We start from the raw sequence: 21,749 nt of genomic DNA on the forward strand, positions 1-21,749 counted from the left end.
CCACTGAGTCACACCAGCTGGGCCCACTTTATTTTTAATATATTTTAGCACTTATTATCAATTGAACTTATATTAAATCCTATAGATAAGTTCCCTCTAACAAACCAAGTCTAACATAAAAGCAAAAGCATCCTAAGATCAAGTCAGAGAACAAGAAAATACTATTTAATCATGTACTCTTAAAATAATATCATGGAGTATTTTATTTGCTTCACTTTGTTTTCACACTCAGGGTCAAAATCATTTGCTTCCGTAGCAAACATTTTTAAAAGGAAAAATGTTGCATAAAGCCACTGAGAAGAAAAATGTTCCTACTATCAGGGCTGTAGTTATTAAATGGTTATTGAATTGGATGCCTCAGGCACCATGTGTTTCCGGCATTCTCTATGTTCCCTTGTTAAGTCAGCCTGCCAAAAACACATGGAGAATGCAAGTCAGTGCAGACTCTGTAGTTTAGCTACTGAGAGTCATGTGTGGAAATATACCTGTTTTCAAATAAACTAGCTCATTTTGGAAGTTAGTAAATTAAAGGCTGATTAATGGTTTAGTAAACATTAACATGGGTTTTTAAAATAGTCTTAATCTAAAAACTATGAGAATCAGTAGCTTTATTAGGTGAATTTCAAAATAAAATAAAATTTTAATGTAAGAACAGAAAAGGAAAAGTTAATTGACCTTATCGGTTTTTAAATCAATAAAATACTTGTTTGAGGATGTTTTATTTTGCTGTTATTCTATTTATTTAGCATTTTATTTGAATGTATATCTAATGTACTAATGTAGAAACAGATTCTTTCCACAAATCTTTCCCTTCTCTTTTTGTATAATAGTGTTATTACCCCAATCAAATAAACTACTCAGAGCCACTTTATCTTTTCTTTCAATAATGAGAACTATACAAATATATTGATAAAAGTAATGTATACTGATTGTGATGGTTTTAATAATATTCTTTTAGCCTTTGATAAAACAAAGAAAAATTCAAAAAGGACACTGATAACTTGAATATTATCCTATATAATAAAAGTGTAGTATGAAAATTGTCCCCTTGACCTGGAGTTTGTCTGGGAGTTCGACCAGGGGGTGGGGTCGGCCGAAGGAAGGGAGGGAGGCCCTGGCCAGCAGCGGCGGCAACAGGCGGCCAGGGGAAAGGAGAGAGGCCCTGGCCGGAGGTGGTGGTGGCAGCAGGCGGCCAGAGGGAGGAAGGGAGGCCCTGGCTGGTGGTTGCTAGGGACCCTACCAGTGCACGAATTTTGTGCACTGGGCCTCTAGTAAATAATAAAAGTAAATATGCTCTAAACGTTTATTATTTCAAAAATTATATTTACAGAGAATTCTTATTTTTAAGTGCCCATGTTACATTTATATAAATTAACAATATACTGGATCTCAAAGTAAACCTCAATAAATTCAGAATAGTAGATACTGCATAGTGTTATTGTCTCCATAAATTCAAAATAGAAGACATCATGTAGGTTATTATCTAATCACAATGCAGCTAAACTAGAGATTAATAGTGAAATGACAAGAAAAAATTCTAAACACTTGAAAATTAAAAGATTTGCTCCTAAGCAAATATGGGGGCTTCTCTAATCCATAGAACAGTGGATTGCTTAGTACATGTTTCTGATTGGCTATTTGTGACTTCATGACGTAGCAATCTGACTTCACATCTACATTGTGAGTTATGGCAAAGAAGTCCATATAGGCAATTTCCTTATTTCGTCTTCTTATCCAAAACCTCTTCATTTCAAAGAGAATTCAAAATCAGTTGATACTACTAATCCCTTCTTGGTGGGATACTTATTAGTTACCAAAATTAAAGTGATTTGCTAATTATGTCCATCTCGTGCACAGAAACTGAATGAAAGCAGTAGCTCGTCTGAAGGCAGCACCGTCGACATTGGCGCCCCCGCAGAGGAACAGCCTGTGGTGGAGCCTGAGGAGACCCTGGAGCCTGAGGCCTGTTTCACAGAAGGTAAAGAACATGACCCTCCTGCTAACCTTCCATTTGTGGAGTGAAGCTTTGTTTTGCGTGTGTGTGTGTGTGTGTGTGTGTGTGTGTGTGTGTGTGTGTGCTTTTAGCTCTTGATCACTCAAAATAGACCACTCATAGCAGGATAGAACTTTGTAGTGGATCTATTTCAATGACCTCTAACATGCTAATGAATTTTCAATCTGTTATGTTTCAGTTATCTCTGCCCATTATGTGGTAGGGATCATGAATGTGGAGAAAAATATTTTAATATAATCAAAATTAGTGACTAATGTATCATTTTTAAAATAAAACAATTGCCAAAACCGGTTTGGCTCAGTGGATAGAGCGTTGGCCTGCTGACTAAAAGGTCCCAGGTTTGATTCCAGTCAAGGGCATGTACCTGGGTTGCGGGCACATCCCCAGTAGGAGATGTGCAGGAGGCGGCTGATCGATGTTTCTCTCTCATTGATGTTTCTAACTCTCTATCTCTCTCCCTTCCTCTCTGTAAAAAATCAATAAAATATATTTATAAAAAACAATAAAATAAAACAATTTCACAAGTGGGCATCTTTGTTTTCCCTATGAGTAGTAATTTCCATAATCAGATTTTCTGGAGTATTTAAGTTTTGAAGAGATGAATCTATTTGAATATTCTCTATTTAGTGATCCCTTCTTCAAAGGCCTGATATCTAATATCTCCCTCTAATTCTTATATAAATTATACACATCACTCAAAGTCCTTCTCAAACTACCTTCATCTCACCATAGTGGAAAAGAACTCAGCAGCTATAATCAATAGATCCATTTAATTCTCCTGATAATTAGTCATATATTCTTTTATGAGAGCTCTTCTCTCTTTTGAACTGTTATATGTCTCTTCTCTTTTTTTCTATCCTCCTCCATCCCTCTCTCCCTTTCTTCCCTTTCTGTTCTTTTCCCTTTTTTTTTCCAGCATACCTGGCTTTTTACTTTTTCCACTTGAGGCAGGGTTCCTGTGTTTATATCTTTTCTTGAAACCTGGGATGTAATACTATTGGGAGCAAGGTCCATGTTCTTTTCTTTTCCCTTTCTTCTTCCCTTCCTTCCTTTCTCCTCCCCCTCCCCTACCTCCTCCCTCCCTCCCTCCCTCCCTCCCTCCCTCCCTCCCTCCCTTCCTTCCTTCCTTCCTTCCTTCCTTCCTTCCTTCCTTCCTTCCTTCCTTCCTCCCTTCCGTGTATGTATCCTCCCTGGTGCTTACAAAGTCATTCACAGTTTCCTGTTGATTTAATTCTTATGTTAGAGTGAGTGGAAGCAGTGTAAGGAAAAAAATGACAAATAAAACAGGGCCATGCAAATCACATTTTAGTGAACAAAATTAATTTTGAAAATTATGTAAACTCTTCTAGTAGCACCACAAGAAAACCTAAACAGTAACAAACCTAGCATTGTTGGGAGAGATGTAGGTTATTACTTTATATTCTCTTTAAAAGGGAAGATTTCTGTTTATTATTAATTTCCATTTTGAAGTCCTTTTCTAGTAGGAGTGGGAAATGTCCAGCCCGCGGGCCCTATAAGACCCACGAAATATTTTGGCTCTACCAAGGCATTAGGGGTGAGTCAATCAAATATTTGACCAAATATAGCAGGCTAATTTTTAAGTTGATAATTATGTATGGCCCTGGAATGATGTTATAAATATCCAAATGGCCCTTGGCAGAAAAATAATGTTCCCCGCCCCTGCTGGAGATTTTAACAGAGCGCAATGGGATGAAAGAGGAAAAGGCAAACTCCTTTACATTGATTTGCACCAGTGGTTCTCAACCTTCTGGCCCTTTAAATACAGTTCCTCATGTTGTGACCCAACCATAAAATTATTTTCGTTACTACTTCATGACTGTAATGTTGCTACTGTTATGAATTGTAATGTAAATATCTGATATGCAGGATGGTCTTAGGCGACCCCTGTGAAAGGGTCGTTTGACCGCCAAAGAGGTCGCGACCCACAGATTGAGAACCGCTGATTTGTACTTTACAAAGTTCTTTCTTGGAGAATAACAAGTGAGTCAGAAAAAGCAGGTATTATTAGCCAGGGAACCATTTAAAGAGCCTGAATGATTTTATAACTTTTGCTAATAAATGTGCTCTCACTACTCAGGCTTAGAGAGTTATCCTAGCAAGGTAGAGCTGGCAAAAGGGAAGAAAAGATGTATCTGGGACATGGCAGAAGTTATTATGGAAGCAGCAGAATTATTTTATCTATTTGAACATTATACTTGCAGGCTGTGTACAAAGATTCAAATGTTGCCAAGTAAGCGTGGAAGAAGGGAGAGGAAAACAATGGTGGAACCTGAGAAGAACATGTTTCCGAATAGTTGAACATAACTGGTTTGAAACCTTCATTGTTTTCATGATTCTCCTTAGTAGTGGTGCTCTGGTGAGTGAATATTAAGCAAAAGTGGTATAATCTAAGTTTTAGAATAATCTAATACCAATGACTTATTAACCCTTTCTGTTGCATTGTTTTAGTAAATGCACATTTTCTCCTCAACCTTCATTGTACATCCATTTTCATTTCCACAGCATCAGCCATCACCCCCATTTAATTAAGCCCTAACTGTTATCTCTGCTTATGACTTCTTCCTAGAACATAAATACATCTCTATATCAATCATCCTACCCTTGAACCTGTTTCCAAGGCATTTTTAATTACCTCCGCCCGTTTCATATCTTCCAGACTATAGACTTAATGTATAACTATTTATTTCTGAATTTAATATATATTTCTAATAAGTTATTTAATTTTTGCTTATTCAGTAACCCAGAAAATTTCTCCCTCCAGTTTATTCATTATAACCAAATAATATGAATATTTAATTACTTATATTTTATTAAGAAAGTAGCCATGGCAGCTACAGTGAAGTTAATGATAATCCTGTGATTGGGAGTTTATAACTTTTAAATCCTGGTGAATTGTGTTTCTGAATGGTATTATTATCTCTTTATGGACAGTCAGTAAGTCCTTAGGAACCACTTCTCTGACCCTTTTGAATTATGAAACTATTCTGATGCTATTTAGGAAATAATGAATATTGGTAACAAATACTGGTCAGTGTGCCTAAGTGATTCATTTAAGGATTGGTTTCTCTTTATATGAAGACTTCCTTTACATCAGAATAAATTTACATTTATATAAAAATAAATTACAAAAATATAAACTGTAACATATAGATAGCATTTCAGGAAAAACACTAACACAGATGGAATACTTAAGCCATTAGATAGATGATAGATAGATGATAGGTGGATAGATAGATGGCTCTTAATGTTTCTTTAACTTAAGTTTATAATTAGAATATAGGCCTATATTTTCTGCATACTTCTCTGATAAACTGAATTTCTTTATATACTACTAAGACAAGAAATAATACTTTACCATTGAAATAAATGTGAGACTTTGATGTGAAATATCAAGAGAGGTTCATAATAGAAGAATACATATTGTGGTCTCAATAAGAAGTAATTTTATCTAAATGAGAAGTAATGTAGACTAGTAATGTATCAGACCTTGTCTTTGCTGAGAAATATAAACTATCAACAAAATGAAGGGGGAAAGGGACAAATGAACCAAACCAGTAAAATTGGACAATGTGATTATCAGTTACAATTCTACTTTATGTAAAATATAAGCTTTACTTTTCATTTCTTCAACCTCTTTTTATTAGCAAAAAGCCAACAAGGGGAAGCAAAAGAAATCAAACAAAAGGAATAAATAACTTCAAGCTGGGATAGTACTATCAGGATATGCCATCAAGAACTATTTTCTAATAAGTCAAATTAATTCATAAACATTTACTTTTTTTTTTCTTTTAGCTATATTATAAAGAGAGACTATAACTTTTCCCTTGATTCATTAAAAGATCTTAAAGAGAAAAAAAAAAGCAATAGCTATTGTTCCTCTGTCCTCCTATTCCAATTGAATATCATACATATATATGTATATATATACTTTTATATATATACATATATATATGATCAGAAAAAAAAGCTTATAGAGTACAATGGTTTTAGAAATCTAAAATGTGTAACTCTTTCTTACAGGCATTTGAAGATATATATATTGATCAGCGAAAGACAATTAAGACAATGCTGGAATATGCTGATAAGGTTTTCACTTACATCTTCATTCTGGAAATGCTTCTAAAATGGGTGGCTTATGGCTATCAAACGTATTTCACCAATGCCTGGTGTTGGCTGGACTTCTTAATTGTTGATGTAGGTATTCTCCATATCTTTGTCTTCCATTAAAGGTAGTTTGTGTTATGTATGTGCTAATTCTAAAATAGTGAGTCTCTGACCACTATGTTGTGTTGACGGGATGTGCTACGTAATAGTCCCTAAATTAATTCACTGAATGTAACTGTAGTTTTTGTAAGAATCAGCTAATTTAGTAATGATTTAGCATTGGAAGGATGAGATTTATGGTGATTATCTAGGAAACAGCTGAATATAAAAAACAGCACTTTGTAGGGACAGTGGTAAAACTGGGCACGTTGTTTAAATTTCTTATGTTGTGAATCAGGCAGATGGGCTTGAATCCCAGCCCCAATTCTATTTGGTTGTATGCCAGTGCGAAATGTACTTGGCTCCTAACTCTGTAAATGATGATGTTAGTACATACGGTCTTAAAGGCTCTTGATAAACAGTCATGATAATGGGAGCCCTGTCAATTTTTAAAATTCTCTTTGATCTACTCAAAGTTTTTAAAGGGTAGGTTTAAAGAGTATATAATACTAGAGGCCTGGTGCACGAAATTCCTGCACAGGTAGGGTCCCTAGGCCTGGCTGGTGATCAGGGCCAATCTGTGGGGCGACTGGTGGGGTGATTGGGGCCCCTGCCTTGCACCCGCCTTAGCTGGCCTGGTACCACCCATTCACCAGCCATGCCCCGCGCTGCTGCTGTTGGTTGGAGCCTGCAGGCTGGGGGCAACTCCTGTGTTGAGAGTTTGCCCCCCAGTGGTCAGTGCACATAATAGTGACTGGTCGTTCCACCATTTGGTTGATTTGCATATTAAGGTTTTATATAGATAGATGGCTTATAACTTTATTACAGGAGGTAAGGTACAGAGTATAGGGAAAATCTATTTCATACAGTGATGAGAGTTCCCCTACACTATAGACTAGTAATGTACCAGACCTTCACAGATTTCTACACCTAATGATTAATAATACTTCATTTTCCCTAAAAGAAATTACTGTCCTAAAATTTGTTAAAATTAAACATCATGTTTCATATTATCAATTTGGCATAACTTCAGCTTTAGAAAAGTGTATCCAAAATATCACAGATTTCATAGGTAACAGTTTTATCCCAAAAAGATAATAATCCAGCAGAAAGATGCAGGCTTCTTGTGGAAAGTATTTCTAGGCTAAGAGTCCTGCATATATTATGTCTTCTTAATTCTAACAAAGGCAAAGCCAGAACTATTTGAAAAGCTTAATAATGTTACAATGAAATTAGTAAATTGAGAGAAAACCTCAAAAAATTTCTTCATCATATCATAGAGAGAAATAGTTTCTAATATTAAGGTTTCAAACATTGGAAGTTATATTTCAATTCTCACAATTATTACAAGTTGGTTTTTAATCATCATTTATGATATATTTTAAGAAAATAATTCTATAGAGCATTTTGTAGTTTTGTAATAATGATGCTTTTATTTTTCAATGTTCTATTTTCATTATTTCATATGGATTAGAAAATCACTCTAAAAAAGACAAAAGGAATTATAGTAAATCTAAAGTAATATAAAAATTATAATAAATACTAGAGGCCCAGTGCACGAAATTCGTGCACGGGGTGGGGGGGGGGGAGGGCGTGTCCCTCAGCCCAGCCTGCACCCTCTCCAATCTGGGACCCCTCGAAGGATGTCTGACTGCCTGTTTAGCCGGGATTGGGCTTAAACGGGAAGTCGGACATCCCTCTCACAATCCAGGACTGCTGGCTCCCAACCGCTTGTTTGCCTGCCAGCCCAATTGCCCCTAACTGCCCTCTCCTGCTGGCCTGGTCACCCCTAACTGCCCTCCCCTGCTGGCCCAGTCACCCCTAACTGCCCTCCCTTGCCAGCCTGGTCATCCCTAACTGCCCTCCCCTGCAGGCCTGATTGCCCCCAACTGCCCTCCCTTGCAGTGTCCAGTGTATTTGGAACTGCCCAATACTAGCCATTTTCAAATGAATGAAATTGTAACTCTGTTTGGACATGGAGTTTTGATAAACTCTTTACCAAAGAAAATTAGACAGCTAACATTTTTATTTCTTAGTCTTTGCATATAAATTCATTGATTTATTTATTTGATAAATATTTGATTGGCCATTTTGGACCAGGTACTATAGCAGAAGCTGTAAATTAGTATAGAAAAAAAATTGAGAGTTTCATAGTAAAATAACATTTTAAGTTATATTTACTTACATAAGAATAAACTTTAAACAAATGAAAACACAACATATTAGCAAGACAAAGAATCTCCTTCCAAAAATAAACTACAAATCAAGGTGATTTAGCACCTTAATTTAGGAGAGTATCAATTGTAGTTAGGTGAACATATGACTGCAGGATAGAGATTTCTTGCTTTTTCTGATGCAATAGCAGTTTTTGTATTTTATTTAGCCATAGGCAAAACCCTATATTCAGCAGTGACTTAATAAAATAAAGGAAGGATAGCCAATGACATTTTCTTGCACTTAGATGTCTTTCTTTGTTAAATTAATTTTTATTTAGTTTTTAAAAACTAATTGGTCTACTAACATTGAACAATTAACAAATTACATGGCATTTGAGGTGTTTTTATTCAACTAGCTTTTAATTAACATATTAAAAGCTACTTTTTTTCATCAGACTGAAAATATTTCCTTAAAATTTTTAAAGGTTTACTGAAAATATGCAACCATTTATCTTCTGAGTAATTACAAGCAAAATCATATTTGTTGAATGACATAGTAACTAAAAATTGAATGACAGTTATCTTTGTTTGTGTTTGTTTGTTTCTTGGTGCAGGTTTCATTGGTCAGTTTAACAGCAAATGCCTTGGGTTACTCCGAACTTGGTGCCATCAAATCTCTCAGGACACTAAGAGCTTTGAGACCCCTAAGAGCTTTATCACGATTTGAAGGGATGAGGGTAAGGAAACTGAAAGAACCAGAAGTATAGCCTATAGCCAAAATTAAAATATATTGAGTTTTAAAAAGGAAAAAAACCCATGCATGCAAAGGAATGGCAAATCCTTGCAAAATTGCTACTTTATCTTTTTATCTGTTGCATATTTACTTCTAGGTGATATGCAAGAGAATTTAGGCCTCCCTTGAAATGATACAATATCATTTATCTGCTGTGCTTATTAAAATGACTTTATTTCCTAATCTATCTTGGGAGTTTCCTTACAAACCTGTATACAAAAAAGCAAATGCACTATTAGAGTACTGTGTGTAATGATATGATAATAATCAACTAAAGTGAATTTGACATCATGTGCTTCTCATTGTGATGATCTAAACTGTACTTTATGAGTTTTATTGAAAATAATATGACTCACACATGTGCCTAAGAATAAGCAAAAAGAAAAAATTGACAGAGTTTTGTCTGTATAATGCCAAAGCTTGCATTATTGTAATATTTTCAAGGGTAGATATTAAATATTGACTAAATTTTAAACTTTTTAAAAAAGTTATGTTTAATATAGCCTCAATTTATAATTGCATTAATCTTCTTAATTTATACAAATAGTAATAGTAACTTAAAGATTTTACATATAAATCCACACAATTTTTCATGACAATGTGGTAAAACATTTACAGCATAATGAGCAGAAAATGTAATTTTGACTCATTACATAGATGATTTATAAATTAACCATAACTTAAATCTCATTTATCAGAATTACACTAAACTTTATATTACTTCTTCTAAGGAAATACTAAACCATTCCCTATGGTTTATAACAGATTAGAAATTTTGTTGTTATTTGCTTGTTAATTTTCCAGACCTTTTTAAAAAGCATGAAGCACTTACATATGATATATAGAATAGAAATTAGTTATTTATTAAAAAATCAATTTTTAACCAGAACAAAGATTTTTAATTAAGAAAAAATATTGCTCTTTTATTGACTAAGATTTAGTTATGTTTGTAGAATCTAAGCAGACTTGTCTTTTTCCATTTGCATTTTCTAGGTTGCTGATAGCCTTATAATATGTTCTTCTAAAATAAAAATTTTTTAAATGTCACTTTTTAAGAACATAAGACTTGTCTTCAGTTTCCATAACTCATATAAATAATTCCCTCATTAGAAACAATTTAACACAATATAAGATAGTCTTATTTTATTTCTCACAGAGATCCTTAAGTTTTTACTAAAACATTAAAGTAAATTCTCTCCAGGGTATGTGAAAATTAAGTTTATTTTCCAATTAAATGTCACTTTCTATTGTTTTATACTGCCAGTGTCAGTTCTGGAGAAAAATACTACTTTAATACATTCTACTTGAAAACTTGTCACCTGAATCAAAGTATAGCAGTTCCCCTTTATTCGAGGTTTCACTCCGTGGTTTCAGTTATCCATGGTCTGAAAATATTAAATGGAAAATTCCAGAAATAAATAACTCCTACATTTTTAATTGCGTGCCATTCTGAGAAGGCACACACCGTCCAGCTATGTCCCACCCAAGACACGACTAATCTCTTTGAATAGTGAGATAGTCACTTAGTCGCCTTCTTGGTTACCAGGCTGACTGTCACGGTATTGTAGTGCTTGTATTCAACTAACCCTTATTTTGCTTAGTAAGGCCCCGAAGCTCAAGAGTAGTGATCCTTACAGGGCGTGTTTCCTTCAAGTGAAAAGAGCAGTACAGTACAGTAAGATATTGTGAAGAGAGAGACCCCATTCACATAACTTTTATTATAGTATGTTGTTATAATTGTTCTATTTTATTATTAATGATTGTTGTTAATATCCTATTGTGCCTAATTAATAAATTAATCTTTATTCTAGGTTTATATGTATAGGAAAAAGCACAGTGTGTATAAGGTTTGGTACTACCCTTAGTTTCAGGCGTCCACTAGGGGTCTTGGAATGCATCCCTCCCAGATAAGAAGAGACTACTGTCATACGTTTTAACTGTCTCCTGAAATCTAAACAGTGCTAAGCATTTGAATATGTTATAAACATTTTGAAATTGACCATGAATCAAATGGCCAGATACTCCTGTATTTAACACTTTATTTTTGTAACAAGGTTGGTCTTGTGCATCTGCCTGCAATCTTTACAGGAATAACCTTACCTATACTTTTTGATCAATGAGGCTTTTTATAATATAAGGAGCGATTTGTTTTTGAATCTTCGAGTTTCAAAAGCATAAACTCCTTATAACTACTGATGGAAGATGAAGTAGTCATTTAAATTAACAGATTTATGAATATGGTTCCTTGCCTCATAATGACAGCATACACACAACCCTAAAATGGCTGATCATTTCAGTGTGTATTTGGCATTGTAGAGACAAAATAATCTGATTATAGATTCTGTTTTTCTGTGTTTCTAAGTGTTTGGATCTTTTGACTTTTTATAAAATGTAATCATGGATGGTGGTGAGGATGGAGATAATAATGATAATTATAATTGGGAAGTGAGATTGGAATATACGTAGAAACTCTCATTTTATTCTTTTTCCTAGCAGCATAAAATCGCAATAGCTGTGTAAAAGCGTAAATCAGCCATTCATTTTCTTTCTGTTGTCTTGTCACATTTTCAGAGCATGTGCTTTTATGTGACATTACCAAGTAAAGCATGTTGCACAATGCTTGATAGGAAGTTAGAAAGTAATAAACAAATTATCATCACGTTGCACTTTATGTTTTGCATGTTTTATGCACATTCTGGCTGAGAGCTTTTCAACATTTATTGTATTTCAAATTTCCAGTCCAAATTTTTCAACTTGTAAAATTGAACTGAGTGAATTGATGTCATGACTATCTAGAGTAAAATAAAATTTGTACTTAAATTTGTGTTCTTAATTTCCTAATCTAGGAAATGGTAAAGACCTTTTTCAAAAGAACTCAAGTCTTGATTGATAGGGAAACAGACAGAGAGCATCATAAAAAAAAAGTAACACCAAATGTTCTGTCATATCAGATTTCTAACTAATAACAAACTATATATTTCTATTTTATATAGGATAATCTTGCTCCAACTTGGATGGGGTGGAGCGCTGGTTCCTCCCCTCAGCCCTTTATTATGGGTACTGTATTACCCCTTTTGCTACCTTTCATCCTTTCACTGTGACTTTGTGTAGTGGGATGAGGGAGGGATTGGGAAGGGTACCACAGTAGGGAAACTATAGTATTTACATTCTAATTCCCAATTTTCAACTGTCTTGAATTTTCTTTTGAGAAAAGTAGCTTTGAGTATTTATTTACCCTCTGTGGATTTTAACCCCAATCATTGATGTTTTTATTAAGTTTCATTGAATATGGTTTAGTTATGTGTATATTGAGCTATCTATTGATGGGGAGATTGACTGATTGGTGATGGTGGGGAACCTTGGTTTAGAAGGATTGGGTGAATATTTTAACTTGTCAAGTTCATGATGCTCTTTGAGACATACAACCCTTGTCATTTTTTGCATTGGTCTGGGTCCTGAAAATTGCCAGCAGTTGATTCCTTGCCTTGTTGACTTACATGAGCAGATGCGAGGGTACAATATTTCTGGTTTCTTAAGATTGGTATTGACTGTGTGACCATTATCACTTTTTTATTAAGTGTAAGTTTATAGGGTTCCTTTAAAAATGTAACAAGGCAAAAATATATTATGAAAGAGTTGAGTTAGCACATGTGATTTATATTTTAAATGAAACTTAACATACAAGTACATTTTGAATTATGTAGACTAACACACCCACCTAAAAATAAAACAAACTGATTTCTTAGCATGTGTGTTAAGATAAGATGTTTAAATTAATAAATTTAAATTAAATATTCATTAAATTTAGATGTATTAATTAAATGAATTTAATACAAAAACTCACTTTTAGAATAAGATCCATCTAACTGCTTAGGATCTTAGAAGATGTCACAGTAAAAACATAAATGAAAATAAATCTACATTTTATGTATTCCTAAAGTTTAGAAATAATGTACAAGAAGGAGAGTTTTTATTTTTGAGGCAAAAAAAGGTTGGAGTATTTTCATGGATAATTGATGTATCATATCTTCCAAAAATAATTACCTTAATTAAATTCCACAACAAATATAGTCATTAGATTTTAAAAAGATTATCTGACTCTTCTTCATACTTAATAATGTGTGATTTCTACTTTACCTACTTTTATTTTTTTATTCATGTAGTTTTTTTGTATTTGGATTAGAGAAACAATTAGAATCCATGAGTAGTATTGATTTCAAGTTCAAAGTCAATTCGTTCAGACAAGAGGACATTTCTGCATGTATCAAAATTCCTCACATTAATTTGCATATTCAATTGTCAAGTCCTCATTTCATATTGATTTAATCAAAACTGCAGATAAGGAACCAAAAATAGAGTTTTTATGAGAATGGATTGTGCCAGAATAGTGAAATTGCATTTGATGATGCTTTACAAAACATTTGTGAGAAGAAGCAACCTCTAATGTTAATTCCTTAAAATAATTCCTTTCTTAGATATCTCATTTTACACAGCCTGAAACCTCAATCCGTTCCTTCCAGTGTATTCAGGCTAGTGCTGCCTAGTGCCTTTACCAAATGGGAACCAATTACTGCAGGTCCCTGCTGGCTGGAAAGAGTTAATACACCTCTTTCTGTCCTGAACCAAGAACTGTCTTGAGGCTCTTGGGAAAAATAGTCCTTTCCCCCCTGCTCCTTCATTGCCCACTTTAATAAAATTTTGAATATGAATGGACCTTTGTATAGTAAATTCCCTAATAATAGTGGAATATTTTCTTACATATAGTTATTTTACCTTCATAAAAATAAACCTTTTCTCTGGGCCAAATGTATGCCAACATTGTAATCATGTCTGAAAGGCAGTGCTGCGGAGCACTTGTACCATAAATGGATTAATTTTAATGCCAAACAAGTCCCCCTTTTCAAAGTAAATCTCTCAGACATATTAACTAACCCCCCAATTTTTTGTTGTACCCAGCTCTTTATTCTCATTCCATATCCACAATGAGCATTTAACAATTATGCTTTGATCAATAAATGCTAAGCTAAACTTCATTCATTCATTCAATGAACCATTTTTATATTTTTTTATTCAAAGCACTCGGTTATATTCCTATTTTCACGGCACTCAAGGCCTTGGAGAATTCACAAATATATTTTTCCATCTTAAATTCTAAAAAAATAAAAAGCATACCATCATTGAGGATTATTAGAATGTAATGAACTCTAATGAAGAGCAATATGTATACCAGATAAGTGCAAGAACTCTAAGGAGAATTAGTGAAGTTGAGTGCAAAGAGCACTAGATGGTACTTCTTTCTAGTCTCCTTTCTGAACTTGACCTACCTTAGCCTCATTCTTCTCATTTACCAAATGAGAACACAATACTAAATTATTTCTATGGCCCTGACCAGCACTGGAATTCTAATTCTGGAAGTCAAAAGAGGAAACATTCACCTTTATTTTGGAAGCTAAACTGAGGGGGTAAAGTTAGGCTCCATGAAGAAAAAAAAAAAGTGCTCCTTGAAATAAAGCTTGGAAGAAGAAAGAGTATCTAAGTAAAGAGGATTTGGGACAAGAAATGGCAACTCAGTTCTAGGGTAATAATATTAGTTAGATTGTCATGAAGAGTAGGTGGCTGGCGAAGTTAAAACTAGAAATGTAGATTGTAGAGTATTTTTAATATCAAGGTAGGGACATTTTTGATAATGAGTGGGAAGCCATTAAATAATTTTAAAGTGAGACTTGGAGAAGATTAATTCATCTTACATGGATCAAAGGAAGGAGAAATTAGAAGGCTCTAATGATAGTGCAAGTATAAGCTCTCAGAGGCCAGAACTAGGATGGTGGAGGTGAAAATGGAAAAGAAGTGACAGAGGTGATAACGGCTTTGAAGAAGTATGACACCTACAGATTGATATGGAAAGAAATAGGTGTAGGTAACCATTGCTCTGGTCATGCTCTAAATTGGCTGTTGGTAAAAATATACATTTTAACATGTACTCTCCTGTGTGCACAATAGAAATAGCTTTTTTATCTGGATGGTAGGCAAAATATTTAGAAAAAAGAGGCAAGTAAATAATAACTTGACTTCAGCTTTCAAATTTTGAATCCAAGAGAAATCTAAGTGTATCCACATATTTAAAATGAAGTATAAAATAAATATTTTTTTTCAATCAATTACATTAATGCGGAAAGCCAAATGAGACAAGGCAAGGTGCCATGGGTCAATGAGAGTAGGCTGCATAGATGACATCATTCGGATCTGCCTGGATAACCCAACTGATTTACTTTTTCATGCTCATGTCTCCACCTTTGTCATTAGTGGTTTTATCCTATCCTTTGGCCCACTTATTGCACTATTTTGTAACCCCAGAAGGCCTACGGTTATTTACAGACTTTAATAAGTCACTAAATACCAGGGTTCAGAAGCATCTGGAATTCACTATGTTTTTTCAGAAACTTTGTTCTAAAAATACGCTGACATCCTATGGCCAATAGAGGATATTTTGAAGCCTGTTGTTTGCTTTGGATCGGATTGACAAGAATACTGAGATTCATAGGTAGAATTCACTTAGCTATTAACGTTCAAGTCTGAGGGGCCATCTGCCACTGAGGAGCATTGTAGGGGCTGCTTTCTTTTCCCTCTTAGCTACTCACATACAGCTCCAATGGGAACTGTGGAGGGGGAAGCAAGGACAGGCATCTCTACAATGTTGCCAAATATGAAAACTCAGATTTTGAATTTATGATAAAGAAATAAAGACAAGGGGAGAGAACATGTTTCAGTAGGAAAGAGTAGATAATTAGCACAGAACTTGATGTAATCACATCAGATTTGGGAAATATATATGGCATCCCTCCTTTTCTTATTTTCCTAAGAAACTGATTTCTATTATGTTTCATTTAAAATAAGTTTATTGAATTAAACTCAGTAAATGAAACAACTGACATGACTGGAGCTTGAAATAAAGATGTGATGATCTAATGAAATACATAATGCTAAAGTGTCTTGCTTCTTCTGCAAAAATTATTAGTCATAGCAATGCATGAATAATTAAGGACAAAATTATGTTAGGTATTTAATATTTTTATACTTATATATCTTAAATTTTAATTAATTAGAGTATATTGGTCAAATCAACTCATCCAAATATTTTAGTTTTGTTTTTTAATATATTGCCTTTTTAAAAATGAGTTAGTCTGTATTAGGATTTCCTACTTCTCTTTTTTTTTCTTCTAATAAACGGCACATATTCTGACTTCCTCTGGCAGCAAATTCCTCTAATTTTGCTTTTCCTTTAACTTTTGAGTACTTCCCCTTCTCTATTTTTAAACTTTTTGTTTCTTTGTCATATTATCTATATTTGTTTCCCTAAATGTATTGCTTAAGAAATAATAGATTTTATTGTAAGATTTTTTTACTTTACTTTTCCAGTATAAACTCAATACTGAAAAATTAAAGATTGGTAGGGGGATGTCTTATTTTCTTAACCAACAAGAATTCTGACTTTTCTTTTTTTCCATTTGTGTATTAGGTGGTTGTGAATGCCCTTTTAGGAGCAATTCCATCCATCATGAATGTTCTTCTGGTTTGTCTTATATTCTGGCTAATTTTCAGCATCATGGGTGTAAATTTGTTTGCCGGCAAATTCTACCACTGTATCAACACCACAACTGGTGAAATATTTGACATCAGCGAAGTGAACAATCATTCTGACTGCCAAAGGCTAATAGAAAGAAATGAAACAGCAAGATGGAAAAATGTGAAAGTAAACTTTGATAATGTAGGATTTGGGTATCTCTCTTTGCTTCAAGTTGTAAGTGAACACTCTTTTTCTCTGAAATTTGTTTATTGTTTGGAATAATAACAAAGTAATTACCTATATCCATTATTTAGCTACTAAAGAAGAAAGTTTATAACATTTATTTTTCTAACTTTGTTTTATTAGTACCAGTTTTTGAGCCCAAGTGGGTGGAAACTCTATATATTTAAGCAATACAGACATAGTTGATAGTGGCCAGGTATTTCAGTTCATTCCTAAGGTCTTTTTCTCTTTCTTCTCATATTGCTTTCTCTTCCCACGTGAAAATGTTGATTAATACATCAACATTAATGTTTTTCACTCCTGGATCTCTAAGACTGACTCATACAAAATAAAAATATAATTTATGAAAATGCAAAAGATGGTGGCCCTTTAAATATTTTCCTATGATGCTGCTTTTAGCTGCAGCTGCATATTAACAAAGCAGTGGATAAAGACTGCTGAAATGCCACTTAAAATTTTTAAAAGTTGAGTAAGTTCTCCCCTTGTGATTTTATAGAGTTCTTAGGGCAGAAGTCTATTTTTTTTTCATCAAGGTTATGATTTCAGTTGTTCAGCTGAAGACTAGACAAGCAAACAAACCTACACTGGTCTCTTGCATCTCTTTCAGAGGTGTCTGTACTATTATTTTTTACACATTCTTCCCACCTTCTTGTTAGAATTCTTATTTCTCTTGTGGATATTGCTGACTTATTCTGAATGCTCATGCAATTAAAATAAATTAAAACAGGGATTTAAAAAAATCTACCTGTATGATTTATTTAAATATTATAGTAGACACATTATATTTCCTTGGGCATTTAGCGTAACCATTAACTAATGGCCACACTTGTAAAAGTGTCTCACTTCATAAAATTGAGGAAATAGAATTTAAAAACTTCAAGGAATTCCTTAAAATTCTGAAAATATAGGATAATGAACCTGCACAAAACTATAAAATAAATTCTGCTCTTTAAGAAACTAAGTTTTATACTTAGCTTTAAGCAGAATTGCCTCTCTGTTGTTTAGTAATTCACTGAAATGGTTCCTTGAATCACCATTCTCTGTTTATGTTCCTAGTGTGTGATGGGTATGTTCTATCATTGACCTCAGCCATTGATACATTCAATACTTCCCTCTTTGATATACAAATAACTTCTATTTTCTAGCTAAGAGTCATTTCATGATCTTCACAGCCATCATACCCACCGTTATGTGGCTTTCTTCCTACAATATCCACCACTTCACAAGTGTTAGTGTTATGAAAATATATGTGTATTGTGTTGCAATATAGATGCTGAAAGTTTAGTTAAATTACTAGCTAACAAACAATCCTCTCAGGCTCATAGGGCCCAAAATTTATATCGTGGGACAAATAACAAATTGCTATAAGTTATTAGACTCAGGATCCTTCTTGAATTTATGAATGCCAAGTGTCTACTGTACATTTTTTCACCTTTCTTATGCATATTAACTCACTCTCATAAAAAATTATATAGAAGAATGTAATATAGGATTATTTCTGGATGTTATATTCCAAAATTCTTAAAAGGATAGTTGCAACTCTAACATTATATGCAGGGGTGGGCAAAAGAAGGCTTAGAGTTGTAATACAAATAAATAATACAATGATTAATAAATACTACCAGAAAAACTCTGTTTCCTATACTCATAACTGTAAACCTACTTTTGCTTACTCCTGTATATATATATATATACATGTGTGTGATCTTTAGTGTTACAAATAAAGAGAAATCTTAAACTTTTGGATACTTTGATCACCTTACAGATGGATTTCAGTAGATGATCAGATCATTGTAATTGTTTTGCTGCTACAGATATTGCCAAATGTGGTGGTATTTTTAAAGCTTTCTAAAAGCATTCTTCCAAATTTTGCCCTAACTGGTTTGGTTCAGTGGATAGAGCATCGGCCTGCGGACTGCAGGGTCCCAGGTTCGACTCCAGTCAAGGGCTTGTACCTTGGTTGCGGGCATATCCCCAGTAGGGGGTGTACAGGAGGCAGCTGATGAATGTTTCTCTCTCATCAATGTTTCTAACTATCTATTCCTCCCCCTTCCTTTCTGTAAAATATCAATAAAATATAAAAAATAAATAAATAAAAAATAAAAGTATTCTACCAAATTTTGATAACACTTTAAATTGTATGATTTCATTAACTCTAAAGAATTGAGAAGTATTTGTGATTTCTTAATCACAAATATCACAAGTATTTGATATCTAATGACCATTTTGTTCATTACGTGTTCTAGAAATGAAAAGACTTACTTAGATATTGTGTTGTTCCAAAACCCATGTCAAATTTGTTTTGAAAGTCTTTTGAAAATGTTCCTTTGTAAAAAATACATAAGTGAGAATATTTATTATAAGTTAGATCTCAATTATTTTTATGCCAAAGTAAAGCATATGTGTCCTTTTTTATAGGCCACATTTAAAGGATGGATGGATATAATGTATGCAGCAGTTGATTCCAGAAATGTAAGTATTTTGTATATACTTTTTTAAATAATATTTGTTAGGTGCTAAAATTAATTCAGCAGAGTATTGCAGTCAAATGGAATGATTCTACAATGATTAAAAAAAATAAAGGGAAAAGTATGACTCAAATTAATATTCAAGTATACCAATGTTTATAAAAAAGATCTTACAAAGATCAATCAAAACTATTTTGAAAGGCAAACTGAAATAGCATATTCATATATTTAATAACTAACAAATATCTTTCTATTAAATAGTTCCTATTTTTATCCTCTTATCTACTAATTCGAGGCCCAGTGCATGAATTCATGCACCAGTGGGGTCCCTTGGCCTGGCCTGCGGGATCGGGCTGAAACCGGCTCTCCAACATTCCCTGAGGGGTCCCGGATTGCAAGAGGGCATAGGCCAGGCTGAGGGACCCCACCAATGCACGATCAGGGCCAGGGGGGAATGCGGGAGGCTGGCCAGCCGGGGAGGGACCGTGGGAGGGTTCCAGGGCATGTCTGGCCCATCTTGCTCAGTCCTGATTGGCCAGACCCCAGCAGCAAGCTAACCAGGGAGTGTCTGACCCCTGGTGGTTAGTGAACATCATAGCGAGTGGTTGAGCAGCCTTAGCATATCATTAGCATATTATGCTTTGATTGGTTGAACAGACGACCGGATGACTGGATGACCAGACACTTAGCACATTAGGCTTTTATTATATAGGATTATATAATCAGTAATAATTTTGGTGTGCAGGAGCAAATGTGAAAATATATGTGATTGTCAACTACTGTCCAAATATCAAGAGGTTGAAATATATAGTTACTCCCCATATTGAATGGTATGAAAGTTTGAGATGTTGTTGTCCAGGCAGCTTTAAATTTCTATAACAGTTCCTTTCAAATTAATTCTTTTATATGATTTTAGTATCCATACTTTACTAATGCTGTTATCACTTCTATGGCCAACAGATACAATGAAGTGTATATCACCAAAGTAAAGACCTACTTTATTTGATTTCTCCTACCACAGCCTCTTTCCGGCCTCAAGAAAAGAACTACTATCCATGTTCATTCCAACTCAAACTTTGCAAAATTAGGTTTTCTAAAAGCCTTGATTTTTTATTCTGAAGCCCAATCTGTTTAGTCTATCATTATAGACTGTCCCGACAATCTTTAAACTGACCTGATAGACCTCACTTTTATCTTTCTTGATATGCACTTCCCCTAAGTGGCTTTGGTTTTATGTTAAATATCATCCTGATATGCTCCAAAATACCTAATATTTTGTTTTGTGTGTTTGGTTGGCTTTTAACTCTATTGTCTTTAGAAGGACATAAACCTATGAGTGAACTATCCATGATGGCTTCTTTACTTCTTTACTAAGTGATAGATAATAGTTCAATGCTAATTTACAATAAGCACAATCTAGATATTAAATTATCAATTGAAGATTTATAAGATGGAGTTCTAGTTATATCTACTAAATCTGAAAAATTCAGTGAATGTTGTAATGTTAAAGATATGATGCTGAAAATCTAAATGAATAACTCAATTCCTATTTGCTGAATAAATTCATGTATGCACAAATGGTTGCTTCTAAACATTGTATACATATTTACTCAAGTAAAACTTTTTCACTAATTTTTAAATTATTAAAATTCAGTACCTTAAAAATTTTTCCAAATTTTGCATACTACTGTCCAAATATCAAGATGATAGTTGTATTTACATTTATAAAAATAGATCCTTAAGTATCTTGATAATCATATTTTTTTTACATGAAGACATCCTTAAAGGCCACTTTCAGAGATTTTTTTAGAAGTAGTTGATACAGAGAGAAAAGAAGTACTGCTCAAGTATTACTAGGAATTTTCTTTTCTATTCTCATGAAAAAGTACCAGTGACTTCTAGTCTCAATATGTATTGTGATATTTTACAAAATATTTTCCTTTGGTAGGTGGAATTGCAGCCTAAGTATGAAGAAAGTCTATACATGTATCTTTACTTTGTTATTTTCATCATCTTTGGGTCCTTCTTCACCTTGAACCTGTTTATTGGTGTCATCATAGATAATTTCAACCAGCAAAAAAAGAAGATAAGTATTTCTAATATTTTCTCTCTCACTAAAGATAGTAAAATTATTTGAGGTACTCGCCACCAAAGTATACTTTAATTCAGAGACCAACTGTATAAGAGTCTTTTTTTTATCCTCTCCCTTGCCATCCACTGCTCACACCCCTGGGAATAGGTTTACAAATCCTCTCTCCCTTCTGTTGTTGTTGTTTTTAATCAGAAA

At 33.8% G+C, this 21,749-nt stretch overlaps 1 protein-coding gene across 1 annotated transcript in view; it reads left to right on the forward strand.

Moving 5' to 3' along the window:
• LOC118662034 (sodium channel protein type 1 subunit alpha) overlaps positions 1-21,749 on the forward strand; it is a 99,823-nt gene that overhangs the window by 69,861 nt on the left and 8,213 nt on the right. Inside the window, exons 18-24 of the mRNA XM_036320647.1 lie at positions 1,858-1,978; positions 4,237-4,391; positions 6,056-6,229; positions 9,009-9,131; positions 16,704-16,985; positions 19,413-19,466; positions 21,411-21,548. Of these exons, the coding sequence (XP_036176540.1) occupies positions 1,858-1,978; positions 4,237-4,391; positions 6,056-6,229; positions 9,009-9,131; positions 16,704-16,985; positions 19,413-19,466; positions 21,411-21,548 (1,047 nt within the window). The remainder of the gene's footprint in view (positions 1-1,857; positions 1,979-4,236; positions 4,392-6,055; positions 6,230-9,008; positions 9,132-16,703; positions 16,986-19,412; positions 19,467-21,410; positions 21,549-21,749) is intronic.

The sequence above is a fragment of the Myotis myotis genome, unplaced genomic scaffold (assembly GCF_014108235.1).
Source record: "Myotis myotis isolate mMyoMyo1 unplaced genomic scaffold, mMyoMyo1.p scaffold_m19_p_8, whole genome shotgun sequence".
NCBI classification, from domain to species: Eukaryota; Metazoa; Chordata; class Mammalia; order Chiroptera; family Vespertilionidae; genus Myotis; species Myotis myotis.